The 18,516-nt window shown below is 40.1% G+C and overlaps 1 protein-coding gene and 1 long non-coding RNA gene across 4 annotated transcripts; both read right to left on the bottom strand.

The window, feature by feature from the left end:
* Positions 1-3,487: 3,487 nt before the first annotated feature.
* On the bottom strand, positions 3,488-13,077 carry LOC141930946 (uncharacterized). Of its 3 annotated transcripts, XR_012625453.1 has the most exons (6): positions 11,729-13,077; positions 7,445-7,591; positions 5,993-6,173; positions 5,832-5,911; positions 5,217-5,369; positions 3,488-4,131 (listed from the first exon to the last, which is right to left on the bottom strand). It is a non-coding gene; the product is annotated as an uncharacterized LOC141930946 (long non-coding RNA). The 3 variants fall into 3 exon arrangements; XR_012625451.1 differs by having other exon boundaries at positions 3,488-5,369; XR_012625452.1 differs by lacking the exons at positions 5,217-5,369; positions 5,993-6,173 and having other exon boundaries at positions 3,488-3,668.
* A 1,013-nt stretch (positions 13,078-14,090) lies between these two features.
* FADD (Fas associated via death domain) lies at positions 14,091-17,957 on the bottom strand. The gene is made up of 2 exons (XM_074842281.1): positions 17,437-17,957; positions 14,091-16,961 (listed from the first exon to the last, which is right to left on the bottom strand). The coding sequence occupies exons 1-2, from the start codon at positions 17,735-17,737 to the stop codon at positions 16,675-16,677; spliced, it is 588 nt and encodes a 195-aa protein (XP_074698382.1). The 5' UTR covers positions 17,738-17,957; the 3' UTR covers positions 14,091-16,674.
* Between the last annotated feature and the right edge of the window lie 559 nt (positions 17,958-18,516).

The raw sequence follows: 18,516 nt of genomic DNA, 5'->3' as shown, positions 1-18,516 counted from the left end.
TAAACACAGTAATAGGCACAGAGTTGATAGTCTCTGTCAAACTGGACACTGCAATACATCCAGTCAGATTAACTGATCTCAGAGCTAGGGTATGTAGAATAAGTTAATCAGTGAACCTTAGTATTCATCTAGATCCTAAAAGATGTCATTACATTTTCTCTCAGTTTTGAATGACTTGGAATGTGGTTGTTTTTTCTTCTGAAACTAAGTTTTGGTTTGTCCTTCAATGGTTAAAACAAAAAATAAACAGTTGTACCAACTAACAACTGTAATCACATTTCATTACGAAAGCAAAGTACCTACCACACAATTCTGAAACTGAGAATAAATGTGAATGAACTCCATATATTAATCCTCACTTCAACCAGTTTGTTAACAAGGCACAGACACTCTCGTATTCAGCTTTCTCAGCTCCTCACATCTGTGGTTGGACTTCCTATCTAAGAGGCAGGAGGTTTCAGCTGTAGACCCTCCTCAGCCTCAAGGAGTTGTCACCTTTATCTTTGTCACCTTCAAATCACACCTCACTCTCGGCACAAGTTTCAGAGGAGAGATGGAAATGTCAGTGGTTAGGCACTTTCTTGAGAAATGGGTTTCAGCCTCAGGTGGGAACAGAGTTCCCATGGCATATAAATGGCCTCTCTATGAAAGGGAGGCACTGTCTCCTCATGAATAAAGAGCTAGATATTTATTCATGCCCAAAAGGATGGCTTAGTCCAGGAGGGAACCTGAATCCAGAATATCATAGTTTAGGAATATGCCTCCCACATGATATACTGCAAACACCTTCATTAGGTACCTCACTTTGTAAATGCTACACTCAAAGTCCAGACCATGAATACAGCAGAATTTCTGAGGCATCTTAAAAATATCTGAAAGCCCTGATTCTGAAGCCATATGGCTATCCCTGTGTGCAGTCCACCGTAGCCCAGAGCCGATCAGCATAGGGTCAGGGCTTCAAATGCCACAAACAAGACTGAATAATCAGATCTTTGCATAATGCTCTGTGTTGCTCATAATACACATGAAATAATAAGGTCAGGAGAACTCTCAGGTTCTGCAAATACCAAAATATTTCTCAGCATTCCTATTTACTTTGTAGTACAAGGAAAACGGTTTCCTTTTTTCTTCCTCCTGGGCATGTAACCCAAGATATACCGTATGACATGAAGAGCACTAGCAGCTCAGATCTTTTTAACTAAATGAATTATGATGCCTCTTTTGTAAGTTCAGCAAGAGGTCTGGCTCCCTGTCCATGTCATTTAGTGAGATGTAACACTTGTAGACATATCCAGAAAGAGCCATACTCTACATCAGCTGACAGCAACGTAATCAGTTCGGAAGCCCAGGTTAAATATCTCTCCACTCATTACATCTCAAAACCACATGATGAAATTCAAACAAAAGCTGTTAAAAACCGGGAGGAGGGGGGAAAAAAGCTCGTTTTCCTTTCCTGTCACATGATAAATTAGATCCTAATGTTTATCTAAGCTCAGCAAAACAGCAACCTCTTCCTGGCAGCGGGTTTTACACCGCGAGGTGCTGGGGTCCCTCCCTGCTGGCAGCGACGCTCTGAGGACAAACACCTGGTGCCACCCGCTCCGCTCGCTGTGAGGAAGAGCTGCTCACCCGAAGGTGAAGGAGCAAAGTGTTCCTCACTTTGCTTCACAGCAGCGCGAGGCCGCGTCCGCTGCTTTCTCTGCTCACAGAGTGCTTTATGGTTCATTTGTACTGAAATTTCCTTTGTGAGCCTCAAAGCCACCCTACGCTAGCACAAAACCTCTGCTGAAAATAGTCCAAGATCACCTACACAATCTTTTATTTTTCCTTCTGAGTCAAGCTGATGGTACCTTATTTACTCCTTGGCCTTTATAGATGACTTAATGACTTACCAGCAAAATGCATTTTGAACACGTTTCAGGCATTTCATACCAAAATGAATAGATGAAAGAACAGGATTTTTGCCAACAGCGCTGATTATTCTTTTGTCAGTAGATAGACATGACCTGGACTATTCTGTTACCGTAACAAAAGTCTCCAGAGGTTGCTAGACAGAAGAGACGCTTTGCCTGAGGGAGAAGGAACAAGAGGGGAAGAGGCTGGAAGGTGGCCTATAGAGAAGAGGACGGAGGTAATTAATGGTTATGCCCATGTATAAAGATAAGTGCACTAGTAAATGTGTCAGCCCTTTGGCAACAGAAGCCATGACTTCTAGAAACCATGCCTTGACACAGTTCTTTGCATTGACTTTTTATTCATATAATATGGGTCTACATGGATCTATGTCAGATTTAGGCAGGCGTAAATCAAATTAGAATTGGCTGCTCTGAAATGTCAGAGGGTTTTGATTTGGACTTACTGTGTCTGACAGGAAGAAAGTCTCCACAAAACACACAAGAAGCTGAAGACTTGTAGAAAACTCTTAAGAGACCGGATGAGCTTATATGATTTATTTTATTGGGAATCATACCTATGTCAAGACCATAAATATAAATTCAGCTGCTATTCCTGCAACCAAAAACACATATGCCCACTCAAGTACAAACCCACTTTCAGCTTCAGTTGTGCACTTTGCAGTTAAGAATTATTGCAGCTGATATCTTTTTTGTATGGATTTACAGCAGCACAAACCCCCTTGAGCTAGAAAGAATTTCTAAAGCAAAGTATCATTTATTTCAATCTGGAGTGAAATATACCCCTAATATCTAATGCAAACGTAGTCTACACTAAGTGAATGTACAGATTTCAGCACATCTTCAAATAGGTTTTTTTTGAACTATAATGAAAGATATCTACCTAAAAGAGCATTCAGTCATAAGTTCAGGGCAATAGGGTTGCACCTTATTTAGCTACAGATTTTTTTTAAAAAAATAATACTTTTAGGAAAGGCCAGATTCATGTGACATAGTTGTGAATATATTGGAAGAAGAAACTGGAGTCAAGGATTCAGAACCAGCTGTGATAATGCAGCTCCTGCCTAACTAGAACAGGTTTGGATACATTCCACCTGGCTGACCACCTACATCATGAACCTATTTACCCTGGGTTGCCTCTGTAATCAGTGGATTGAGAGAACCACTCCATGGGAGTGATTCAGATCTTTGGTGTGGTCCATGAATCACCCGCTCAAGATGCTTGTCTCTTCTCATTGACTACAGAGGGAGCCTAGGGCAGCTGGACTCCTGCCGTGGGAGCTGCACTTAGATGTCTAAACCAGTGTGAGATGAATCTGGGCTGGGATGATGGATACGTGCGAGAAACAGCACCGCTTGTTTGCAGGGAAGCAACTAAAATGAATGTGAATGTCCACAGAAATAAGCAGTGCTGTTATCGGCTTCATTGCTTTGGATTTAGCAGCCCAAGGTTTGTCTGTCTTGTTAATTTTAACTGGTCTGGAATTAAATTACTGTATTTGCAAGACTGAAGCCTAGAGCTTCTGAGCCATAGCAATCTCTCAGTGTATGTAAAAAATCAATTACCAAGAAAAAAGAATTATGTTCTTTTTATTCCAAAACACCCTGTATCTGCATGCACTGATCCCAGAGTGAGCTCTATAGACATTAAGCTTGGCACACGTTTACTCCGCAAGAACCTGAGTAAGAAGAGGAGTTGGTTTCTCTGCAGACCATTTCAAAATTGAGGCTTCAGCTTCTAGAATATTTTGAGACCTGTTAAGAGAAAAAATAAAATTAAGAGATTGTATTACTTTAATAATATGTGCAATGAGCTTTATAGTCTGACTAGAGTAAAAAGGATTTGCATGTGAAGTAACGCTTCTGTTCCTGTAAATCAGAGTTTGAAGGAAAAAAATTGGGTTTTTTTTCCACTTTGTCTGCTATACAAAGACTCCTACAGTTTCAAGTGGCTTTGGAGTAGGCACTAAGCAAAGTAGACCATGATTTCTATATACTCAGGATCTTCTATTATTAGTCCTTCATACAGTAATAAAGTAGATAAAAGCATTTTAAAAATAAAGAGATCTCAAATAGCACTTAAGCCTGTTTTTAATCCTTAACTGCCTAGATTTCAAGTGATAACATACCTTTCATTACAAGCTCATTGCCTGCATGAAATTGTATGCAGCAATCACTGTCTTCATTATTCAGATGCATGCTGAATTGAAATATTAACCTGTGTATGTGAAGATAATAATGTTGGTCCCAAGTTGTATGTGTGTAAACAAGGCAAAACGATTTTTCTGTGCAACCAGTTTCAGCTTATAGGCAAATGAAAATGTAAATAACACTTTCAGTGAATCACTAGTTTATGTACATGAGTTAAATGTTTATTTTCACCATTTTAGAACTCCCTACTGTCTTCACAGTATTTACCAAAAATATTAATTTGCTAAAATGAATTGGCTGAGATGGTGACTAAAAACCAACATGGCCTCCAAATGAAGTCATACAGAAAACTCCAACAGATAAAAATTCTAAAAATTATGGAAACTTGCAATGGCAGCAATGTATTTTGCCAACAAAACTTCCCAGTTTCAAGGTGATCCTAAGGCTCAGATGAAATTATCTGCCAATAGATATGGTGACTTAAACTGCTGTCAAAGAAAGTTCATTTTCTGATATTATTTTCCTGTTCTGATTAATAGCAATTCTACCCAGGCAACCAAGTAATTTAAAAATAAATTTCACCTTCGGCATTTTGAGAAGAAGGAGGTTACTAGGTCAGGATCTGACATGGAAAATAAGTATAGGTATAAGCCATATAATAGTAAACATTCAGCTCAGACCACCTACTAGTAGCCTTAAGCAGCAGAGTGACATTTAAAAGCAATCAGAGTCAGAAGAGAACCTTCAGGGAAAACAGACAATACTTTGGAAAAAGCAGCTCTACTTTTGCCAGAGGAAAAAACCAAGACCTTTGGGAACAGTGCTCAAGTCAACTTGAAACAAATATTAAGAAAAATAATGGAAATATAGTAAGTGGTGCTTCTCCTCTTTTGCAAAATTATCATAGCGTCCTTTTAAGTAAATTCCCTCCCCGTTTGCTTCTGTATTGGTCTGTCCTTACCCTTCAGTGGTATACCTCCACCATAAAGTGTACGCTGATGTTTAACTAACAAATATGAGAGGTAGCACATGCCTGTCAACATAGAAGCCAAGAGAGCTGCAAGTGGTCTCATCCTCAGCTTTTGAAGAAACACTATGACTCTGAGCGAAATTCCCTGCAAACCTATAAACCCAGAGCACACAGCACACGACCTGGGCGAGACGCGCAGCGGGGAGGAGAACCCACAGCGCTGCACAGAGAAGACAGGGTGCCAGCAGCATCCTCTCTAATGTCAGCAGGAGTGGGAATTGCCTCTGCACCGCCCTGCTTGCACAGGTTATCCCTACTGCTGGATTCACATTCCCCTGTAAAGAAAGGCAGTTTCAGGGATCCTGTCTGAAATTATAATTGTAGTGCTGCTAAGATATCCTGGTATTGAGCTATAAGTGTTAAGGATGCCTAAGTCCTTGTCAAAGCATCTTTTTTAACAATGAATAAAAACACAGTGAGGCCTCGTGTCTCTTCTTAGCTTGCCATCGGCAGTATGTCTAATACTAGCCTGGCTGAATTTACCTTCCCCCTACATGGCAATCTCCTCTGTAAAACTTACGATCAGGGAGCACACAAAGAATTTAAAAACTGAGGAATGCCTTCTGCAGCCCTTGGAATTAGAAGTTTAGGGGATCCACTGCAATCAGTACACACAGTCAGAGTCTATATACCAATAATTCTCCTCTCAACTATAAAGGCAATGTACTTCAGTAAAATCTCCTCCAGCAACGTTATTAATCATCATGTACAATACTTAAGTTTTCCAGAGAAAATACCTAAATCTTCTGGCTTTGATAGCAATTTTTCAGTTATACAACTGAAGCTTGACTGAAGTGGCCAGTTTCTGCATCACCTTCTGGAGAAAAAAAAAAATCTGTTGTTAAGACCAGAGCAAGACTTATGCAGCTTCGGAGAGCTACTACTGAGCAGTACTTACAGTGGAAACTGAAGCTAATGCTGCTATAATTACATTAACGTCCTGTTTGATACTGTCATAACATGGCTTTCTGTCTGTCCCAAAGACACAAGTGCGAAGTCCCAGATGAGGCTTGGCTTTGTGCGAGCAGCGGTACCCACACTATGGTGGCGTGTACAGAAACTCACAGCAGAGCAGCATCCTGCGGAGATGACAGTGGTGGCAGCAGGGGTAACAGTGACACACACACACCCACCCACCCACCCATATGGACATTTATGAGCACGAACACCCCAGTTCACGTTGCCTGCGCTAACTGGAGTCAGACTACATATAAGCAGCTTCTGCTCCTTGACCTGTGGGTCACTCCTCAGAGTTCAAGCATCTTACAGGAGTATCTTTATCTTCACCTGAGGTTTGATCCAGCATGTCCTCAGCTGCCACTAAGGTCTTTACATGTAGTCTTTTGATTCATCTCGGCTACCAACAAAATATTTGTCCCTGTGTTGCGCCAGATAATACTCTTAGTCACTTGAGTTTTCTTTTTGCCTTTTTCTGTTTGCCCGAATGCCTTGTTCCTTTGTATTTATGTAACTTTTGTCAAATTACAATGAATTAATTCTGGCAGTTATTAAATAAAAAGCCATTTACAATCTAATTGCTGAAAGTAAGATTACATGGCATGTAGCTTGCAAGAGAAAAAAGCAAGAGAAAAAGGTATGAAAGGTAGTTCTCTCCCTGCTCTTGGTTAAGAAATCATTAGTTCTAGGAAGGTTGACAAAAGCTGAAAAAGCCTTGCTGTTGTCTTAAGTTAATCCTTAAATGAAGTGAGAATAACAACAAAACATTTAAGAAATGGCTGAAAGCCATGTGTAAGATATAAAGGGGAATAACTCAGAAAAAACAGCAGACCTGACATTGTTCATCTGTGCCATAACAAGCAGGGCAAATGATTTATGTCAAAGCTAAATTCCTTGTTCTCCTGAACACAGTTCATATTAAAGACCATTTGACCTAACCATCTGTTTGCATTGTAATTCACATTTAAAAGAGTCAACATAAATATTGACTCACGAACAGGTTCTAACTTAGGCCTGTAAGTTAAGCTGCCATGATGCACTTAAGCTTTTGCACAAAGAGCTAGAGGAATATCAGTCACTTTTTCCTTTTGTGTTACATACAATCAATCAGTCCGTACTCCAAATACAGGTCAGATCCTCTTGCAAATCCAAATAAACTTATAATTTCCTTTTGTCCCTTAAACAATTTTGAATGCCTAAAACTTCCAGGAATCATTAACATTTCTTCATAGACAAATGTGAAATATTAAGTCTAGCCAAGGCAAGACTAATTTGGCAGTTTCAGCCTAGTGAATTGTTGCTTTTGCCACAAAAGCCATCGAGGAACTTGGCACTAACTCATTCTTTGTACTTTTTACCTGCAAAGCCAAAGACTGAAATGGTAGGCACTCACCTATCTTCTGCTGTAATCATCTAGGGGCACCATGAAAGTGCATGCAGAACGAGAAGGAAGGATTCTTCCGTTCACTTTGGTCAGGTATATGATTTCCAAACTGCACTGTGCCTGTTAAATCATTTATTTGGTGTCTACAGCTGCTGCCTGAAAGAGAGAAGTAACAGGGTAGAAAACAGAGGGTTAATGTCATCATCACAGATTTTGTATTGACCCAAAGTATTAAATTGAAGGAAAATACTGAAAATTACAGTAACTGATGACTGCTCTAACATATACTAGGAATTAAGCCAACCCACATTTAAATCTGGGAGATTAAAACAATGGCTTAGTCACTTTTGCTCTGTCTCTTGAAGATGCAGCAGCTGGCCCTGAATTTGTACTTAATATTTAGTGTTGGCCCCAAAATACACCACCATTGTTTCTAGCAAAACTAGGGCTGCTCCTGGAGATTGTCATAGGGATATATTTCTTTACAGAGATAGTACAGCACAGTATACAGCTTGTAAGTGGCAGACTAAAGTTTGAGAAGCAGTATTGAGAAATAACCCTCTCAGGAAAGTCTTCTATTCCAGATTACATCAAATAACTTTACTTAAGGGTGTGTGTATGTATGCATATGTATACACATGCTACATACACACACATATAGAGATATGTGTAGATACACATACACAAGCATATAAGGATTTGGGAGGCGCATCATTTTCATATCCAACACTTTGTCTCCCATAATAAACTGTACAGCTTCCTTTCACCAAAGTAACATGGCACAGGTTTAATTCCGATACATCTTTAAGCTGTGTACAAACAGTAATGTTCCTTGTGTAAGTATTCAGCATTTACCTGCTACGTGTCCATGGATATTCAGCTAATAAGGGGAACGTTCAGCGTAAGTGATACAGCAAAACTAAATTCTGCAGTACCAGATTTTTGCTGCAAACAGAATCATCAGATTTTATGCCAGCCAAAATCTACAGTGACAATTTGGAGTTTTAGGTACCACATCCAGTGATATTTTGCTAGATTGGGTTGTTTTAGCATACATTCTGCGGAGGTCAGGATGTCCAGTAGTCGCAGTGGGGGAAGGTTCTTGACTCCCAATTTTCGGTGCTCATAGAGATAGCATTTCCTATCTGTCTCAGTTTGCAGCCAAAATGCTGCAGAAAAGCCTGCATATATGGACACCAGTTAGTTCTTAGCAAGGTTTATGAGTACACAAAGAAAGGGTTTTTCAGCTCCTAGGGTTCAGTTTGGTTGCATGATTAGAGGCTTTTTGTCTGCCTTCAATAATGCCACCTTTGTAATACCAAAATACGTGACCAAAAGAAGCTGGCAGTGTTCTTCAGCCAGCAGCTCCCCATTACTTCTCTTTGCATGGAAAAAACAGGAAGCTGCCACTGCTGCTGTAACATTTGACATGATAACGTTTCAAAAACAGGATATTCCCTGACCTGCTTACAGGTACTATGGCAATTCCATCCATGCCCATTTTTCCCTCACTGCGGTTGTCATATCCTATTTGAATACATTAAAAACCATTGGAATGGGCTGTCTGAATAATGAGGGATGATTCAGGAAAATGTCAGTCCTCTTCAAACCACCAAGAAAACCAGTGTTTGTCCTCCCTCAGGCTTGTGTTTTATAATTATTCAACATTTAATGATTGGGGGGGGGGGATGAGTTTGCAGGAGGGAGAAAAGGGATGAACGTAACTTTTTAAAGGAGAAAATGGGACAAACCTATGGGGCACTTCAGGTACTGTTCAAATAAAAGAAGCTGTAATCTAATTTCTCCATCATTCTTTCTCTAATTTATCTGAATTAGCCTGTGGGAACTTCTCAGACCTCACAAAACTGAGCTCCCCACAACTCAGACCTGAGCAACAGACATCAGACTTTGCTGGTAAGACCTCTTCTGGCAGAAGACGTGGCACAATCCTATTTGAATCACCAATTATTAAAACAGTCACCCTTAAAAAATTCAGTTCAACCTAAATGCAATAGGTTGCATAATAATACTCTACAAAACAATAAGAATACTAACCTAGAAAATGCACAAATAATGGCATTACATTATGTGCAAAAGTAAACTCAGGATTTTCAAAGGTGTTGATTGATATTAAAGTTGGTTAAATACTCCAGCTGTTTTTGCAAAGGTACCTGCTTTGAGACTGTTGGTCTAGACACTTCTGCAAACCCTAATTCACAGAAGTAAAGACAGGTGAAATCTGTCTTTGGCTTTTAAGCTGCAAAATTATCTGATCCTTTCACACTCAGTAGCTTATCCAGTGGAAATGATTACTGGAGAATCAGGAATTTCTAGGGCTCTGATGAGGATTCCCATGTCCATTCCCACTTTAAGCAAAACGAGGAGAAAGAAAGAGATATTCCTAGGGAGAAAAATCACGATCGGAGTATCCCAAGCTGCTCTTAGTTACCCACAGAGGCTGTAGGAAGCACAAGCATCACTTACATATGCCGAGGAACTCAAGGACTGTTTGGGATCTTGGCTAAGCACCAAAGCAGCTTGGACACCTTCCTTCCCCAGGCTTTTATTCATGTACTGAATGCAGGGTGGAAAATGAGGGTCCCATCCACAGAATTACTCTTACAATTAAAGTCCACAGTTTGTGGGTGCCTCTTGCTCACATTAAGGTACTTACTCATGTTACTGTTTTATTATGTTTGTCTAACATGAAACTAAGGGGTTTAAATTCTTATTCCCTCATTCAGTCACATGAAAAAAGGGGTTGATGTGAGTCAGGTTTGGAGTGCTCGTAACTATGCAGTTCCAGGAAATGAAACGAAAAAATACTGCATGGAGTGAAGCCTTATAAATACAGTCATCTAAGATATACCGTAACATTTAATATTCCTTAAAATTCACAGACCAGATGTGGAATTTGATATTTTGATTTAAAGAATCACATGTACCTTATGGAAACATGAGACACGAAGTTCTTTAGCATCAAAGTGCTATTTTTTGTAAGAAGTAGAATACATTTTACAGAAAATTGTACGAGCAAGTCCACAGTGAATAACTTATTTAGATGGTATATAACAGAGCTGCAAGTAGCCGTTAACTAGAAATGTACACTTCGTTGGTTTTAGCTCTAATTAGTTTTCATTCATCTGCATATATATTAGCTATTTCATGTACAAACATGCAGTTAGGCACAGGTTTGAATTTTAATGCTGAAGCTGTATACAGAAATGGAAGCACCACATGCTAAACTGTTGGTTAGAAAAATGTTGAAAGTAAATTTCTTAATGTCTAGCCCTGCGCTCTGTCCCAATGGGGCAGTAGAACCGAAAGGAGATAATTCAGTCAAGAAATGTCATTTTACATTCCTGCACTCAGAGCTTGGATGTTTGACATGGTCACTGACTGGAGACTGCAGCAAATCTCACAATTAGTAACAACTTCCAAACATTATTCAGCCGGCTGGGACAGCCAGAAGATGGGGTGCTGCAGCCACATGCCCCATGTGCTGCTGTGCCCGGCGGTTGCCATGGGAATAATGGCTTTGGGGGTAATTCAGGCTATCCAGGGTTTCCCACATTAGGGACTTTGCAGCCAGGAAGCTGTGACTAAATTCTGCTTACATTGAGCATAACATAAAGAAAAAATATACAGGATGTGGGTCCCAGAAACCATGGGCCCAGACCTGCCAGGTGCTGCACCCTTTTAATTCACATTTTCTCTGCAATTTTTTTTCAAAAGTTGGCAATATGCCTAGAAGAGACAGGAAGCACCTCGCAGGGAGACCACTGGTGGGGAAAAAAAGATAACCATTTAGCTCGATTGTTCACATATTGACATTAACGACAAGAAAGGTTTTGTAGCTCAATTTTTATACCAAAAATTACTCACACTTTATATGCTCACCGTATATAAAATCCGATACCAGGTTTGCATACAAAAATCACTTACCAATTTTTGTACAGACATGCAGTCTTCATACATCCCTTTGGACAATCTTTGCCACAGGTAGTGTGCACACTTACAGAATAGCTGTTAAAACCCTTTTAAAAGTTAAAAAAGCCTTTTAAAAGGGTATTGCAGTATTTTAAAAGACCCTTTTAAAACCCTTTTAAAAGACTACAATAAGAAATGCTCGCTGATTAAATCCTGCAAATTATTTTCTGAAGTTACTTCTCCTGCTGGGATCAATAGGAATAACAGAATTAAGAAATGGAAAAGAAAACATTATAAAAATTGTTAGCAATTTTAACTGCAAGATTATTGCTTTACACAAAAGTTATATAAAACCAGGCTCACCTGTAAATAAAACAGCTACCACAGAAATATGTTGGATGTTTTTTACATCTGGATTTTTTTTACATCTCCGATGACAATGGCCCAGTTTTATCTCCATGTAACTTCACACAGTACAAGAGCCTGGTCTGAAGGCTTGAACACTATGAAGTAAATAAAAATGCCAGTTTGCTAGCTGGCATTAGACACACAAAGCTGACATTAAGCTGTTTTCCTTAGCAAAGGTACTTACTACATTGTACTGGAGATGTAATCCTTAAAACCTCTTTTAGAGGTTTTTTTTTTTTCTATACCAATCTCTTCAGAGTCTTAGAGAACACATACAAACCCTTAACTTCGCTACAATAGCTGGTTACTTTGAAGCTGTCTTTAAGTACTGTGACCTGCCAGAAACACAGTGCTACCCTTCTATTAGACAAACTAAACCCCAAGCTGAAAGAAAGGAAAGCTATGTCACCATCCACACAAGAACTGTACACATGGCATATTTCGAAAACGACGAAAAAGTTTTCAACTTCCAACACTGATCAAATCACAGGAATTGCCAAATTTAAACTCAGTGTTACCAACTTAACATATTTTAGTAACGCGTATTACAAAAAATTTTACAAGAACAAAGCTGTTTTAGTCTGTTTTAAGAAATGTGTAATGCTCTCAAGAATGAAACAGTAGCAGAAATAGCTCTGGATGAAACTTATGCCTGTTTAATCATTAAGAGTGCCTGTAAATTTGATCCACACAGATTCCCACGCAGAAGCCTACATTAATCTGCACTTTCCCGGCAGCTGAGTAAGGCTGTGCTTCCCTGTCTGTAAACCTACAATTCCCAGAACCCATTGCAACACACCCTCTTAATGTTAAGCAATCCTCAGCTATGAAATTTTTTACGAATGCAAAGATAGATTCTTCAAACGTTCTTGAACCTTTACTTGAAACCCCTACCTCTACCCCTCATCTCACCACCATGATTCCTACTTTTCTGGTATATGATTGAAACAGTGAACTAGTTTCTAAAAATTCTACCAGTGCATACTTCAATAAAAACACTGGCAGAGAAAAGAAATAATAAATCAAAGAGGGAAAACAACTTAGAAAAATAGTTTCTGTGCTGGAACACATTTTAAGGACATAGGTTATCCATGCAGGGAATGGGAGGAACAGCACAAACCACCTTTTGATAATTGTGAAAGAAACAAAGACCGTGATTAGAAATAAATTTCAATTGAAAAATACTCAATCAAAAAGTCTGAACATGCTGAGTGCCAGAGAGAACTTGGGAGATAAAGCATACGTTACTAAGCTTTTTGCATTAGAAAATTAAATGAAGCAATTAAATTTTAGAAAGTAGCCAATTATTTTAGGACTGAAGCAAAGGCTGAAGGAAATACAGCTGCCTGTGTGTGGGGAATGGAGGAAAAGGAAAGCAAAGCATTGCATTTGAAATATTCCTGACAACCAATTTGTGCAAAAGCATTCTTAATTAGAAGTCTAGAAAACTTTAACTCAGTAATGAAAATAATGCAGTTAAAAAATCCCCACTTAATATGGGATATATAATTGATATATTCAAAAATCATAGGAAATGGCAAGCAAGTACTGGAAGGGCATGTGAAGCAACATGGAGAAACAATCCTCCAAAACTGAGAATTCTCCTGACATGACACTTTTTACTCTCAACATGTTTTGATGTGCTGTTTTCTAAAGGCTGTAAGGAAACAAGACTCTCAAGAGACCAAGAGGAAAAGGTTTTATTAATTCCTCACAGGCAGATACTCTTGCAGAGTAGCATAGAGTAAAATGGGTAATTAAATTACTTTTCTTACACATTCAAAGCTTTAAGTGTGCGCTAACACTTCAGTGCCAGTATGTGCTTCACAGAACACCGAAGCCTCTATCAATTTAACTTCTGAACACATCCTCCAAAAGCCTGAACAGGTTTAGAATAAGCCATAAACTACATTTTTAAGTAATTATAGAACAAATACAACACCCAAACCACAGCATGACTAGCAGAGAAGACAATTGTAAGGCACTTACTCACCGAAGGCCTATCTCCCATGCAGACGCTGCACTGTGACTCGATTTTAGGCTCCTGAGGGCTGGCAGAGAATTTTTTTTTCTTACACTTCCCTGAGTGACAGCATTCAAATGCTACTCCTGCTAGGAAAGCTATAGCCTTTTTAGCACTCCTGAGAAACTCAATGACAAAGCTTTTTTGCCTTTTTTTTTAATGTTGCAAGAAGGACATTGGTAACATAAGGCCTGTTTAGCACCACTCCTTGCTTTAAAGGTGTCCTTAACTTCTCCCAATTAGAGATGTCATCACAGACAGAAATCCATAATATAAAAAAACCAGTTCCATTCCTTTTCTTTTTAAGGAATTATTTTTTTAATGAAATGTGCACAAAATTTATTCAAAACTATAATTCAAGTTACAAAAATACATGTATTTGAGTCCACAATACTTTGAAAATAAACGATTGCTAACTGGATCACAAAACATTTCCTTACAAATTGCACCCTTTTCCCTTATCCCTCCTCCCAATAAAAAATTTTTGTTCCCTTTGCTCCATTTTTTCCATTTGATTTTGTTCTCACATAATCAACTTTTTAATCTCTAATAAAAACAGTTTTAATTGGCCCTGAGGTACTGCACAGATTGATGCAGTCTCGGTCATTGCTTTCATATGCAGTAAAACATCCAGTATGTAGAAATCCTTAAAGAAACAAAAGGTTTTTATCTTCTGAGGCAGAATATTTCTTGTAGCTGATGAGTGCTTGGCTACAAGTAACAAGTTATTCTTAAAATATCCTTGTTATATGCAGCAGGCAATATACATCTTTTCATATTCCAGATAAATCTATGTTCTGTGAACCAGAAGACTTATTACTAGTGTGTAAGAAAAACATGTTACCAGACAGATTGAACCTGGAACTGTTGCAGAGCTGTTTCACCACAAACATAATTCATCTTCCTACTTCACTTCTATTCCACTCTGCTCACAAAGATTGCTTAGAGGCTTGAAGGAAAAAAAGTCTGAGGCAATCATTTTCTTTAAATACTGTAGAATGGAGATCATATCTATTAAACAAAAACCTCCAAAACATTTGAGCTAGTGATTTAGCTAAAGCACAGCACTGTATCTCCTCCTGGAAGACTGGAATCAACAATTGATACTGACAAGTACTTGGAGAACTGTATCTGCCCAAAAGGCAACTCGTGGGAACTTCTGTATTACCCACTGCACCTTTGCTTGGATACAATGTAATATACTAGATTAGAAAAATACTTGAGAGAAACATTTAGGGAAGAACCTTAATGAAAAGGTAAGTCCACGTTACAACAGTTTCCATTAACTACAATCAAATATTCAAGTGTCATTGTCTAAACTACAGGCACCAACTGCAACAAAACCTTGAAAATTATGAATGTCACAACATTTATACAGAGTAGTGGTATATTATATGCTGACACCCGGCCTTCACAGTATTGGCACCGTGTAAAAAGAACCTGAAAGGAGCTAAAAGTCACACAGGTACAGTAGCAAAAAAAGATGCCTCTCCTCTTCAAGTATCTACGTATGTAGTTAGAAGGATGTTTGCAGTAACAAACAATCCTACTCATTCAAGCAATAATGATTTCAGAGGATTTTTTTTCCCCCCCTCGTATAGGGGATAGTCCCCAGAGGCCTCTACAACCCTGCATGTCCTGAAGCTTGTGCAATTTTTCCAGCCTTAGGTTAGGCATGAAGGCCATTTTTTGAAGTCTGTTCCAAATTAAAGCTGAAAACTGAATCTGGTCTTGTTCATGAATCCTCCTCTGTGAGTTGGTTACAACCACTTTAAAAAAAAAAAAAAATCAAGGAACAGGAATGAACTAAAAAGTTGCAGAGGACCTGGAACAGCTACTGGATCTGGAGCAATCTTTGAAGATCACAAATTGTGGAGAAAGACACCTGATCCTCACAGGATATCACTAGGGAAAAATATACTATATATTTGCTCTCAGTAGGCCCTTACACCCCTCCACTAAAAAGAAACCAATTTTTCTTCTAGGCTTTTGTTACAGTACACGCTTTTGTTACCAAGAGCACAGATAACTGCAGCTTACTTACGAGGTGAGCTGCAACTTCCAGCAGACATGACCAGACTCTCTGGTATAGGTTATGGAAGGATTCCTAGTAAAGAATCTTAAAACATTCATGGCAGTAAAAAGAGGCTGCTGTAAACATCTGTGAGACACACACAATTTCTCTGGTAGTTTCAGGAGAACATCTCCTTCAGGATGATGAGGGCACTTGATATAGACATTTAATTTCAACTAGTTCATTTTCAACCCAGGCACATTTTCTGCCAAGAAAAAGCCACCACAGGAGTTACTAGCCCTCTTGCACTACAGTCTTGAGGCCTGAGGTTACAGTCATCTTAGTAAACTTTTACAAAGAGCATATGTATTTGACAAATTATGGAAGATACTATTTTATGGTACTCAAAAAGAAAACCCAGTACAAAGCTAAGAGGTCTACTCCTCCCTTTTACAGTACAGTTATAATAGGCCTCAAAAAAAAACACCCAACCTCTCTGTGAAATTTAAAATTACAGTTGCCTCTGAAGTATCCCACGGATGTCTGAAAAGTACCTGCAGTAAAGCAAATCTTGTTTTCAGGGGGGTGGTAGAACAAATGTGTGAGAATTTCTACAAAACGGAGTTTAGGTCTTCTAAAAGTTAAAATCTCTTAAAGGAAGCATCAAACTACAAAGCATTACCTGAAAGGAATTGGTTTTTACGTTACTCTTCATCTGACCGCAAATCAACCTATTAAGGCACATAAATTAATGGCAGAATAAGTGACAGAAACAATGATACTGATTTTAGTTCAGAAGAGAAGGTGGCACTTTTACTTTTTTCATCCATATCTGTGGGACATGGAAGTGTTTTTATATTGATTTCACCTCGTTCCAGTGTTCAGTGTTAAGAGCTTCTGTTCAACTTTGTCTGCCACCAAATTGAGATTACATTCCCGAAGACCTTTTATTAAATCAGCCACCTTTGCATCTTTTCCCTTCCATCTCTGCCACTCTCGAAGTGACTGAACCAACTGTTCATGCAAGTTCAACGGATTGGCTGCCACTATTCTTTCTATTTTCACTTCAGAAAGGCCAACTTTTCGTATCAGCATTCTCCAGTCTCTCCCCACATTTTCACATATGACGTCAATAGCTGCCTTCTGAAGACCTGAAATGGCATAAATATATCCAGTTAGTGATGGATTTACTACAAAATATGAGACAATTTTTAAAAATTGGTTGTTTTGGTTTTATTTAGCAAAATGCTATTACTCTTGCTGCATTGCACATACTGAAAGTCACACCATGTTCTGGAAAGCCACTGTATATACTCAGAATACCAGGTACATAACATGATTTGCAAGTGACCAATGAATAAAAAAAGCTAAGAAATTTCCACCCCAGAAAGCTGTTTGCAGTATTATGCTGTCCTCACGGTACGTTTCCAGGATACAACACAGTCCCATGCAGCAGTTAGTAGCAGAAGCACCCTTAGCTGTGGGCTCAGCTACAGCTGGCAGCTGAGGGCAGCCTTGCTCTGCGTTTGCTCGAAGCATACCCACAGCTAGAGGATGCGTACAGACTTACTGGGTTTGCCTGGGGAGGGGGGAGAATGTGAAATTAAAAAAAAAAAAGCCACCTACGCTTTTCATGCACATCTGGTTGATCATCAGGAGCATTAACTTCTCCTTCCTCTACGAACTGCTTTAGCTGCGAGACCAAATCTTCTCTTTTAATGCTCGCAAACAAGCCTTCAAGAAACGCTACCTTGTCGCTTGCAATCAGCTGCTGCTCGAGGAGGATGTTGAAGAGCTCCACACCACTTCGGACACACTCAAGCTTCCTTTTCCCAATTTTCCCCCGGCAGAGAAACTTCAGGGAAGAAAGCTCAGTGTCCGACAAGCTCGAAGAGAAAGAGTGCAGCAGAGTCAAAAACGGATCCATGGTGCCGAGGCCTACACCGCAACCACCACCAGGCCCGGGGGGCGAGGCACAGGCCGCGCGAGAAGGCTGACGGGGCTCTTGTTTTCACAGAGCGACTGTTCGAGAGGGCGGGGAGACCAGTCCCAGGGAGACCAGTCCCGGGGAGACCAGTCCCGGCACGGCCACGGCACGGCCACGATGGCAGAGCGCTGGCCCCGACCCTCCGCCCGCGCGCGGCGGCGGCCTTACCCGGAAGTCACGTGATGGTGGTGGCGGGTCTCCCCCCGCCTGCCATAAGATGGGGACGGCGGCGCAGGAAGTCCCCTCACGGTCGGGTCCAGTTCTCACTGACCGTTCGCCTGATTTTAGGAACCGCGCAGTGCTTAAAAGCCTTCGGAGGCGAACGGGCTTGTTTTGTGATGCCGAATAAAAAACGTGTGTTGGAGCCGCGGTCGGCACGGCCGGCCTCTTGCTGTAGGAGGAGCAGGACTGGGTCCCAGCGCCTCAGCCTTGGCCGAGCCCCAAGTCGGGGGAACTGTGGGCTCCCCGTTTAATACAGAATTATTGGACTTCTTGTGAGCACCTGTGCCTACAAGGGTTTTTTTGGGAGTTTTTTTGCGAAAGGAAAAGGAGAGCAGTACAAGGATAAAAGGACACTCGAAGAAGAACAAGATTCCACATCAGAGCCCCACTCCCAAAGAGACACTATTCCCATGGTGTCAGTCCCTGGTAGCTGCCCAGGAAAGCAGCCTCTGCCCTCCCTGCAAGACCTCGGCCTTGGAGACCCCCCACCTTTCCCT

The sequence above is a fragment of the Strix aluco genome, chromosome 16, assembly GCF_031877795.1.
Source record: "Strix aluco isolate bStrAlu1 chromosome 16, bStrAlu1.hap1, whole genome shotgun sequence".
Classification (NCBI taxonomy): Eukaryota; Metazoa; Chordata; class Aves; order Strigiformes; family Strigidae; genus Strix; species Strix aluco.
This window is presented reverse-complemented; position numbering and strand designations above follow the sequence as displayed.

Coding starts and splice junctions, on each gene's coding strand:
- FADD (XM_074842281.1), bottom strand. CDS start 17,737: ATGGATCCGTTTTTGACTCTGCTGCACTCTTTCTCTTCGAGCTTGTCG. Junction 16,962..17,436: donor ACCAGATGTGCATGAAAAGC/GTAGGTGGCTTT, acceptor ATGCCATTTCAG/GTCTTCAGAAGGCAGCTATT.